Source organism: Equus quagga, chromosome 13 (genome assembly GCF_021613505.1).
Source record: "Equus quagga isolate Etosha38 chromosome 13, UCLA_HA_Equagga_1.0, whole genome shotgun sequence".
In the NCBI taxonomy this organism is placed as follows: Eukaryota; Metazoa; Chordata; class Mammalia; order Perissodactyla; family Equidae; genus Equus; species Equus quagga.
Window position 1 is genome coordinate 101,581,826 of NC_060279.1, and position 11,331 is coordinate 101,593,156.

Here is an 11,331-nt window from a genome sequence, read left to right on the forward strand (position 1 = left end):
GCCGTGCGGAGGCACGGGACTAGGGACAGGTTTCCGCCTAAGGATTCCCAGAGACTGGGCCACCTGCGCCCTAGGGCGGGGCGGGGCGGGGCGGGGCAATGGGAGCGGGGGGGGCGCTCAGCGCGCCTCTGCTGCCTCCCGTGGCGGCTAGGGGAAGCGCGTCCTGGGGAACACGAGACGCTCCCTCCGAGGAGACCCTGGAGGTCGCAAACTGACCACTGGCTAGCAGGTTCGGTACCCAGGGATGTTTTGTTTGTCTGCATCCTGTTGAAACTAAAGTCAGATCACGTACCTCTTCTCAAAAATTTTCCTGTGGCTCCTCCCCTCAGCAGAAACCAAAATAATTCTAGTGGCCTGGTCCTTGTCTGACCTCACCTCCCTCTCTCTCCCTGGCTCTCTCAACTTCAGCCACACTGGCCTCCCCCCTGGTCCGGAACGTGCCCCTCACACTCCCACCTCAGGCTCATTGCACTGACCTCTCCCTCCGCCGGAACACCCTTCCCGCATGTGGCCACAAGGTCTTCTACCTGTTTTAGGCTTTACCTAAAGGTCACCTTTACGGCGACACCTTACTTGGCCACTTTTTATAAAATTTCAGCCAGTTCACATCCCTCCTACACTTCTTTTTCTTTAAAAAAAATATTTTTGTGTGTGGTAAAATATACGTACCATAATATTAATGATTTTAGCTATTTTAAGTGTTCAATTCACTGGCATTAATTACATTCACAATATCCTGTACATACCACCACTATCAATACCCTAACCTTTTTCATCACCCCAGTGTAAACTGTACCAATTAAACAATAACTCCCCACTCCCACCTGCTTCCGGTCCCCGGTAGCCTCTCTTCTACTTTCTGGCTCTATCAAATTGCCTGTTCTAGGTGCCTCATATAATCGGAATCTTATAGCATCCTTCTGTGTCTAGTTTATTTCACTAAGCATAATGTCTTCACAGTCCATCCATGTTGTAACAGATATAACAATCAAAATTTCATTCCTTTTTATGGCTGGATAGTGTTTCATTGTATGTATACACCACATTTTGTGTATCCATTTATCTGTTGTTAGACACTTCGTTTCTTTCCCCCTTTTGGTTATTGTAAATAATGCTGCTGTGAACATTGGTGTAGAGATTGCTACTTTGAGTTCTTTCGGATGTACACCTATGAGTGAATTGCTAGGTTATATGGTAGTTCTGTTTTTAACCTGAGGAACTGCCAAACTGTTTTCCACATTGCTGTACCTTTTACATTCCCACCAACAATGAACCAGGGTGCCAGCCTCTCCACATCCACACCAACGCTTGTTATTTTCCGTTTCTTGATTATAGCCATCCTAGTTGGTGTGAAGTGGCATCTCATCATAGTTTTGCTTTGCACTTCCCTAACAATTAATGATGTTCAGCATCTTTTCACGTACTTTCTGGCCATTTATCTATTTTCTTTGGAGAAATGTCTATTCAAATCAGCCCATTTTTTAAATTGGGTTTTTTTGTTGTTGTTGAGTTGGAGGAATTCCCTTTATAGTCTGAATATTAATCCCTTATCAGGTATCTACTTTGAAAATACTTCTTCCTAGCCTATAGATTCTTTTCACTTTCTTGATAGTCCTTTGATGCACAAAAATTAAGTTGATGAAGTTCAGTTTATCTGTTTTGTTCTTTTCTTGCCTGTGCTTTTGGTGCAAAAGCCAACATCATGAAGATTTCCCCAAATGTTTTCTTCTAAGAGTTTAATAGTTTTAGCTCTTAAGTTAGGTCAATTTTGAGTTCGTGTTTGTATATGGTATAAGGCAAGGGTCCAACTTCATTCTTTTGCATGTGGTTATCCAGTTTTCCCATCACCATTTGTTGAAAAGACTGTTCTTTACCCATCGAGTGATCTTGGCACCTTTGTCAAAAATCAATTGACCATAAATGTGAAGGTTTATTTCTGGATTTTCTATTTTATTGCATTAGTCAGTATTTCTGCCCTTATGCCGTGTCGGCTGACATAAAGAATCTAGGTAATGGTTAAATGGAGGAGTTTATTCGATAATCAAAGTGAGGAATTTGGATCCCTGGAAACAGTCCAACAGAGTTTTCTGAGGAACTGCCCTGAGGTCTACAGCTCTGAGTGCAGTTTTTATACTTTTTAACAAACCGGCGTCCATGCAGGAAAGGGCGTACACATCAGTAGTCATCTGCTTCAAGGAGAACATAAACAAGAACCTTTTGATTATATTTCAAACAATGCTTGTAATGTTGGTGTTATCTATGCGTGGAAGGAGGCAAGGACCAGAGTCATCACTTTTCCCTCAATCTCTAAGGAACGTAGTTGGGAAATGTGAGAGCGAGGTATCCGTTATCTCTTCCTGTTACTGATTCATCCCGCTGGCATCCTCAGTCGTGAGACCAGGGGCTTCGAGGTCATTTAGACACAGGCTTCTGTTGGACCAGGGAGAGGGGTCCTAGTTTCCTTCACAGCCAGTACCATGCTGTTTTAGTTACCGTAGCTTTGTAGTAAGTCTTAAAGTTGGCAAGTGTGAGTCCTCCAACTTTATTCTTCTTTTTCAAGGTTGTTTTGGCTATTCGGGATCCAGTACAATTCAGATGAATTTGAAGATTTGCTTCCATTTCTTTGAAAAGGCTTTTGGAATTGGCTGTGCATTGTATCGAATCTGTGGATCATTTTGGGTGGTGTTGACATCTTAACAATGTTAAGTCTTCCTGTCTGTGAGTACAGGATGTCTTTCCATTTATTTAGATCTTCTTTAACTTCTTTTAGCAATCTTTTACAGCTTCAGAATACAAATCTTTCACCTCCTTGGTTAGAATTAATTCTTTTAAATGCTATTGTAAATAGAATTGTCTTAATTTCCTCTTTGGATTGTTCAATGTTAGTATATAGAAACAAAACTGATTTTTGTGTGTTGATATTGTATTCTACGATTTTGCTGAATTCATTTATTAGCTCTAGTGGCTTTCTTGTAGATTCTCTTAGATTTTTTATGTATAGAATCATGTCATCTGAGAATAGGGATAGTTTTACGTCCTCCTGTCCAATTTGGATGGCTTTTACTTCTTTCTCTCCTCTGATGGCTATGGGTGGGACTTCCAGTACACTGTTGAATAGATGTGGTGAAAGTAGGCATCCTTGTCTTCTTCCTGATCTTAGGGGGAAAGCCTTCAGCCTTTCACCATTGACATGATGTTAGCTGTGAGTTTTTCATAATACCCATTATCATGTTGAGGAATTTTCCCTCTATTCTTAGTTTTCCAGGAGTTTTTATCATGAAAGGGTAAATTTGTCAAATACCTTTTCTGCGTCCATTAAAATGATCATATGCTTTTTTCCCTTCATTCTATTGCTTTTATGTTGAATCCTCCTTACATTCCTGGACAAATCCCACTTGGTCGTGGTGAATCCTTTTAATATACTGTTGGATTTGAATCGCTACTTTCTCGTTGAGCATTTTTGCATCTATATTCATAAGGGATATTGGTCTATAATTTTCTCTTTTTGTGATGTCTTTATCTGGCTTTGGTTTCGGGGTAATACTGGCTGCATAGGATGAGTTAGGAAGTGTTTCCCCCTCTTCAATTTTTGGAACAGTTTGAGAAGAATTGGTGTTAATTCCTCTTTAAATTTTTGGTTGAGCTAATTTGTGAGACCATCTGTTCCAGGGCTTCTTTGCTGGGAGGTTTTTAATCACTGGTTAAATCTCTTTACTTGTTATAGATCTGTTGAGATTTTCTATTTCTTTTAGAGTCAGTTTAGGTAAATGTGTGTTTCAAGGAATTTGTCCATTTCTTCTTGGTTGTCTAACTTGTTTGTATACAGTTGTTCTTAGTATTCTCTTATAATGCTTTTTATTTCTGCCAGGTCAGTAGTAATGTCCCTACTTTCACTTATGATTTTAGTTATTTGTGTCTTCTGTCTTTTGTTCTTTGTCAATCTAGCCAAAGATTTGTCAATTTTGTTGATATTTTCAAAAAACCAACTTTGGTTTCATTGGTTTTCTCCATTTTTTTCTATTCTATATTTTATTTATCTCTGCTCTACTCTTCATTATTTCCTTCCTTCTGCTAGTGTTGAGTATAATTTGCTAAGGTGTAAAGTTAGGTTACTAATTTGAGATCTTCCTTCCTTTTTAATGTAGGCATTAACAGCTATGAATTTCTCTCCGAGTGCTGCTTTTGCTGCATCCCATAAGTTTTGGGATGTTATATTTTCATTTTTACTTATCTCTAAGTATTTTCTAATTTGCCTTGTGATTTCTTCCTTGCTCTATTCTTTAAGAGAGTGTTGTTTAGTTTCCATATAGTTGAAAATTTTCATTTTCTTTTGTTACTGGTTTCTAACTTAATCCTTTTGTGGTCAGAGAAGATACTTTGGATGATATCTATGTTTTAAAATTTCCTGAGACTCCATTGGTCTCAGGATATAATGGCATATCCTGGAAAATGTCCATCTGCACTTGTATTTTGTTGTTGAATAGAGTGCCCTGTGTAAGTCTGTTAGGTCTAATTCGTTTATTGTGTCGTTCAAGTTCTCTGTTTCCTTACTTATCATCTGTCTGTTCTGTCCATTATTGGAAGTGGGATATCGCAGTCTCAAACTATTGATGTAGAACTGTCTGTTTCTCTCTGCAGTTCTGTCCACGTGTTTCATATTTTGAGGGTCTGTTGTTAGACATATGAATGTTTATATTGGTTATAGCTTGCTGTTTCAAGCCTTTTATTAATATGTAATTCCTTCTTTGTCTCTTGAAACTATTTTTGATTTAAAGTCTTTTGTCTGATATGAATACAGCCATCCCAGCTCTCTTTCAGTTACTATTTGCATGGAATATCCTTTTTCATCCGTTCACTTTCAACCTATTTGTGTCTTTGAATCTAATGTGAATCTCTTGTAGACAGCATATAGTTGGATTATGTTTTTTTAATCCATCTGCCAGTCTCTGTCTTTTAATTTAAATAAATTACTGATAAGGGGGGACTTACTTCTGCTATTTTGCTGTTTCTTTTCTATATGCCTTATAGTTTTTTTGCCCCTCCTTTACTCCATTACTGCCTTCTTTTGTATTTAGTTAATGTTTTTGTAGGGAAGTGTTTTGATTCTCTACTCATTTCTTATTGTGGGTATTCTATGGTGATTTTCTTTGCAGTTACCATGGGGATTACTTCACATCTAACTCCCTAGAGTTATAATACTTCAATTTGCATTTATACCAGCCTGACTTCAATAGCATATAAAAACTCTGCTCCTACACATCTCTATCACCTCCTTTCTGTTACTGATGTCACAAATATATATCTTTATACATTGTTTGCAATAACAATGTATATGATAACAAAGATTAGTAATTACTTTTATGCATTTTCTAAGTCATGTAGACAATTAAAAGTGGATTTTAGTACAGTAATACTAGTTTTTATAATTGTCCACATATTTACCTTTTCTAGAAATCTTTATTTCTTCATATGGTTTTGAGTTACTATCTAGCATCCTTTCATTTCAACCTGAAGGACTCCCTGTAGCATTTCTTGCAGGGCAGGTCTAGTGGTAACAAACTCTCTCAGCTTTTGCTTACTTGGGTATGTTTTAATTTCTCTCTCGTTGTTGAAGGACAGTTTTACTAGTTATAGAATTCTTGGCTGAAAGTTTTTTTCTTTTGGCACTTTGAATATTTCAACCCATTGCCTTCTGGCCTCCAACGTTTCTGATGAGAAATCAGCTGATACTCTCATTGAGGATCTTTTTGTGTGACAAGTTGCTTCTCTATGGCTGCTTGCAAGATTGTATCTTTGTCTTTTGACAGTTTGATTATAATGCGTCTTGGTGTGCGTCTTTTTGGGTTTATCCTATTAGAGTTTGGTGAGCTTCTTGGGTTTATAGATTCATGTCTTTCATCAAATTTGGGAAGTTTGGGGCCATTATTTCTTCAAATGTAGTTCTTTCTGCAGTTTCTCTCTCTTCTCCTTCTCCATGGCTCTCCACAAATGCCTGGGACTCCCATAATATGTATGTTGGTCCATTTGATGGTGTTCCACAGGTCCCTTAGGCTCTGTTCACTTTTCTTCAATGTTTTTTCCTTCTGTTCCTCAGACTCAATAATTTCAATTTTCCTATCTTCAAGTTTGCTGATTGTATCTTCTGCTTGCTCACATCTGTTTTTGAACTCCTCTAGTGATTTTTTTCTTTTTTGTAATTGTATTTTCAGCTCCAGAATTTCTCTTTGGTTCCTTTTGATATTTTCTACCTCTTTATTGATATTCTCATTTTGTTCATATACCATTTTCCTGTCTTTCTCCAGGTCTTCATTAGCTCCTTGAGCATTTTAAGGCAATTGTTTAAATCTTTGTTTAGTATGTCTGCCAACTGGGCTTCCTCAGGGATGGTTTATTATTTTTTTCCCTGTGAATGGGCCATACTTTCCTGTTTCTTTATGCCTTATGATTTTGTTGTTGTTTTTGAAAATGGGCATTTGAATCTTGTAATGTGGTAACTATGGAAATCACATTTTCCCCCTTCCCCAGGGTTTGCTGGGGGTTTTGTTGTTGTTGTTGTTGTTATTCTTGTAGGTTGTCTCTGTGCTGGGGATCAGCCTGAAGTGAAAGCTTAAAGTCATCTCAGATCTTTTCTGAGCTTACATCTTCCCCTGGGCTTGTGAATGACTTTCTAAATTCCCCTGTATTGTGTATGTATCAGATGCTTTTGAATGTCCTAATCCCTAAATGTCTGGCTCCCAAAAGGGGAAAAAGGAGAGAAAACCCAGAGGCTGTCCCTTTAAATCTCTTGGAAGCCTCTTCAGCCAGTGGGGGTTGAAATAACTGTGGCTGCCTATGTGTCTGCACCTCTGTGATCAGAAGCAGTCTAACTGCTTCATTCTAACTGAATTACCTCGTTAAAGGCCCATCTCCAAGCAAATCACATTCTGAGGTCCTGGGGTTAGGACTTCAACATATGAATTTGGGGGGACACGATTCAGCCCATAAAGGTCTTTATTCCCAGTTCTCTTTCCCCAGGTTTTTTTTTTTCTTCAAAGCACTTACCACGACCTGATGTTTTATCAGTCATTTATTTGTTTACCATCTGTCTTCCCCCAAGGCAAAGACAATATTGCTTAGCAAATATTCCATGTGCTCACCTACATTTCCCAGACCCTCTGAAGTAAAGTGGGGCTATGTGATTAGTTCTAGTTAATGGCCTGAAAGCAAAAGTAATGTAGATCCCGCCCAGGCCAGAGCATTTAATTGCCAGTGCATGACTCACTATCCTCCCTTCTCTTGCCATAGCAGCTGAAGATGTTCAGATGGTCCAGCCCCCATCAGCCACGGCGTCTGAAGGGACTGGGTGGAGTAGAGCTCTCCACCAACCCACATGGACATGTAGCATGAACAAAAAGAAAATTTTGTTAAGCCACTGAGATTCCAGAATTCTCTTGTTATATAGCATAACCTAACTTATCCCAATTAATACATCCCACTAGAATGTAAGCTCCAGTAGGGCAGGGACTTAGCCTGGATCCTTAGTTCCTGGTGCAAGGTGAGTAAGCAATTCTTAGTTATGGAGTAAATGATGGTGCCGGGCACAAGAAAGTGAAGTTTCTGGGCCAAAATTACTCTAATAAAAGGTGGATCAAGAGATGAAACTGATCCCAGAGCTTGGGACTGAAACTACTTGGCCACATGCCTACTATCTTAACCACTGTCTTATCCTAAACCCAGACTGTGCCAGGAATTTGACATGAATAACCTCTTGAAAGCTTTATAACAACTGTACCTTATGATGGAGAGTTCTAAGGTCCCTGTCTTACAGATGGGAGAACTGAAGCTTAGCAAGTCTCAGCAACTTGCCTAAGGTCCTGTAGCTCACACAGTGCCTGCCACAGTCCTGGTGCAACTGATCTTTCTCATCAGTGGATGCTGGGACAGACATGGTTGGTTATACCAAATAAGTGTTCTCTTCTACATCTCTTCTGCATACAAAGCCCTTATTTCATTTGGGTCTTTATTTACTTCTATGGTCAAAGAAGGTTGCACTTCCCCAGTCCTGGAGAACAAATTCTGATTGGTTTAAACCAATTATGGAAATATCCTTTCCTTTCAGGAATTGGTTTGGATCTGCACATGGGACCTAATACTGGCCAATGAAACTTTAGGAGAGATCTAAATGATGCGAGGATTTTGAAATGGTTTTAACTTTATGATATAAAAGAACACTCCTTGTAGTAGACATTAGCTGTGGCAATCATTACTGACTGCCATTTGCCACATGTTCCCTGAACATAGCAGAATTCCGGTTCCTTTGATGGGTTGGTGGGTTGGTGGTGCCACGTAACCATTTCTGGCCAGTGGTTTGTGAGCAAGTGACATGTGTCATTTAAGTTGAGAGCATCTAATTGTAGGCATGAGCTCCTACAGAGCTCTCTTTCTTTGTCCTCTGGCATGAAACTGGAAATGTTCAAGATGGCAGCAGCTCCATCATCCTGAGTCCCTGAGTGACTATAATGCCAGTCCACAATAGACGTGGAGCATGAGTAGGAAGGAAACCTTTGTTGTTGTAAATCATTGAGATTTAGGGGAAGTTTTATTTGGTAGCAAATAGCCTATCTTGAGTGATACAGAAATCGGATCAGGAATGGGGTGATGCTGTAATCTGAAACAAATCACATGGCACTGGCTTAGACACAGAGCAAAGGGAATGAGAAAAGTTACTTGAAACCAGGAGAATGGAGACTCTAGCCTGAGATATTTTGGAAGGCAGATAATGTACTTAATGAACTTGCAGCTTAAGGGGAAGCAGTTGGAATACAGAACATTAGGAGTGACTGGTGGCCAAAGTTGGCTGAAAATTGGGAAGGCCTTGAGAGACAAAGCCCAATTAGAACTCAGTTTTTATCAAGGATAACAATCAAGGGTATAGCACTAATTAAATCATTATTAACTATTGTTAAAATCCCCAAATGAATTATTATGCTCCTAGAAAATCCTTAAGATACTCTCAGGTAGAGAAAATGGCTCAGAGAAAGAGCAGTCAAGAATATGGCTCTCCACGAATGCTTGGTAGACTAAGGTGGCTGCAAACACTGCCTCCCTCCCCCCAGAGAGAGAGAGCGGAACATCTTGAACAGAACAGTGGATGTGGGTTTTTGCACATGGAATTGACTGGAGGTGTATAAGAATCCTTAGGTCCCGATCTTTGGGAGACAGAAAGCTGGCTGAGAAAACTGCTCGTGTGGCAAGGAGGGCACATCTTCCAATGCCACTTCAGATGTAGCCAAGGAGGATAGTGGAAAAGAAGCTATCTCCCTGGAGAGTGGAGACGTGAGTCACAGAGAACAAGGGTTTGGGAAGCTCCCCTACCCTCCAAAGGAGCTGATTTGATGCTAATTCAGGAATCCTCCGCATCTACAAGATAAGAGGCCCTTGCAGTAGCTTCTCACTGGATTTTAGAAATGGTACAGAGCAGTGATTTCTATATGTCTCCCCTTCTTCCCCTTTCTGATGGTCATGAAGCCATTTTTTTGGTTCCATCATTGTATATTAGGTGTGTGGAGGACAAATCATTTGGCTTTTTAGTTCACTTGTTCTGACTTGGGTTCACTCATTTCCTGCCTAGTTCTTATGGACATCTGAGTTCTCAACCCTGCCGTCTACACCAAGCTATTTGATGACATGAACTGAATGGTACTCCTGAAGTGCGTTGGACCGAGTTTCATTCCATGGCCCAGAGCTGATGCCTGAGTTCTGTGGGTGAGTTCACAATGCCCAGGGTGGTTCCTAGCCTCCTTCCGTAGTCTCTGGCTACCATTGCTGGCCACCCTGTGGCTGCTTAGCCTTTCTCTCCCCACTCTGTGGGGCCAGGTATTAATCAGCTGTGCCTACAAGAGTCTCTGCCAGCGGGCCCGACTCTTGGGCAACGATGTTGTCCTTCACTGTGACCGTCCCAAGGCACTCTGGTACTTCTCTTCCATTCTGGGGGAGGATCCCTTGCTGCTGTCCTCAATGCCTAACGTAAAGAAACTGCCTCAGGGCAGCATCCAATTGACCAACCCTCAGCCCTCCCAGACAGGCCTCTATCACTGCCAGGACAATGACAGTGCTCTCGTGGTGGAGTATGAGATTGACTTCCAAGATGTCAGCATATTACGCACAAAGGCCTCCGCCAAAAGCCCCTGAAGAATGAGACCCGGAGGCTGGGTGGCAATGTACTCATCTTCACCCACTGGGAGCCCTGGCAGGACTGTAACCGCTGTGGGGAGCCAGGTGAGCGCAAACGCCTGGGGTACTGCTACATCCAGGAGCCCCTGGAAAAACCCATGCCCTGCTGGCTCTATCTGAGAGAGGAGAAGGTGCCATACAGCCGCGTGTGGCCTGAGCTGCAGGTGGAAGCCTGTCTTGTACCCTGCGACTACGTCAAGGAAATCACCCAGCCATACTTCACCTTTGACATTTACCAGTTGGGCAAGCTGACCAACAACATGTGGCTCACCTGCCCCTTGGCCTCCATCTACAGGTGACTGGACCAGGGCATCAGCCCTGCCTTTAACCCTCCCCCAGGCCTTGCTTCCTGTGCCTACCTGGGCCAGGGATTTATCTTCCGATGGAAAAGCAGGCTCTGCCTCCTGGCCCATAAGCCTTCATGGTCAGTCTGTGAAGGTAGGGGTCGCTTCCCTGGCTTGTTCAGATATTCATTCAGCAAGAATTCCCTGGTGCTCATTGTGAGCCAAGCCCCAGGCAGGCGATGTTGGGGACACACTGTGACCCAGAGAGACCCAGTCCCTGCCCTCAGAAGCTCCTGATGTTCGGGGGGAGACCAAATGCAAAACCTAGAGGCCAAAGCACTTCAGCCTGTGCTCATGCCAACACAGACACTAGTGTGGCTTCTGTGTCCTCACTGGGCTCTGACTGATAGAATTTCTCCAACCATCCTTGCGCCAACGCACAGTATCTTTATTATTATACCTTTATAGTAAGTCATCATTCCTGGTAATATAGATTTTCCAACTTTGATTTTTAAGATTGTCTTGGTTGTCCTTGGCCTTTTGTATAAAAATTTTGGAATCAGCTTCTAGTTTCCATCCAAAAAAATCCTATTTTTTTAAAAAAAACAGGGACTTCATTAAATCTAAAGATAAATCTGAGTAGAATCAATATGTTACAATATTTAATTGTCTTCCAATCCATGAACGTCATAAACGCTTCCATTATGTAGGCTTTCTTTCATTTCTCCCTGTAATGTGGAGTTATTAATGTAGAGGTTTTATGTATATTTTATTCCTAGGTATTTGATTTTTTTCATGCTATCACAAATTGTGTCTTTCAAATTTCCTCTTCTAA

At 41.1% G+C, this 11,331-nt stretch overlaps 1 protein-coding gene across 1 annotated transcript; it reads left to right on the plus strand.

The window, feature by feature from the left end:
• Window positions 1-9,675: 9,675 nt before the first annotated feature.
• On the plus strand, window positions 9,676-10,511 carry LOC124250398 (protein FAM187B-like). Its single transcript, XM_046682195.1, is given in 3 exon segments — window positions 9,676-9,689; window positions 9,789-10,129; window positions 10,132-10,511. Coding segments are annotated over 3 exon segments (735 nt in total).
• The last annotated feature ends 820 nt before the right edge of the window (window positions 10,512-11,331 follow it).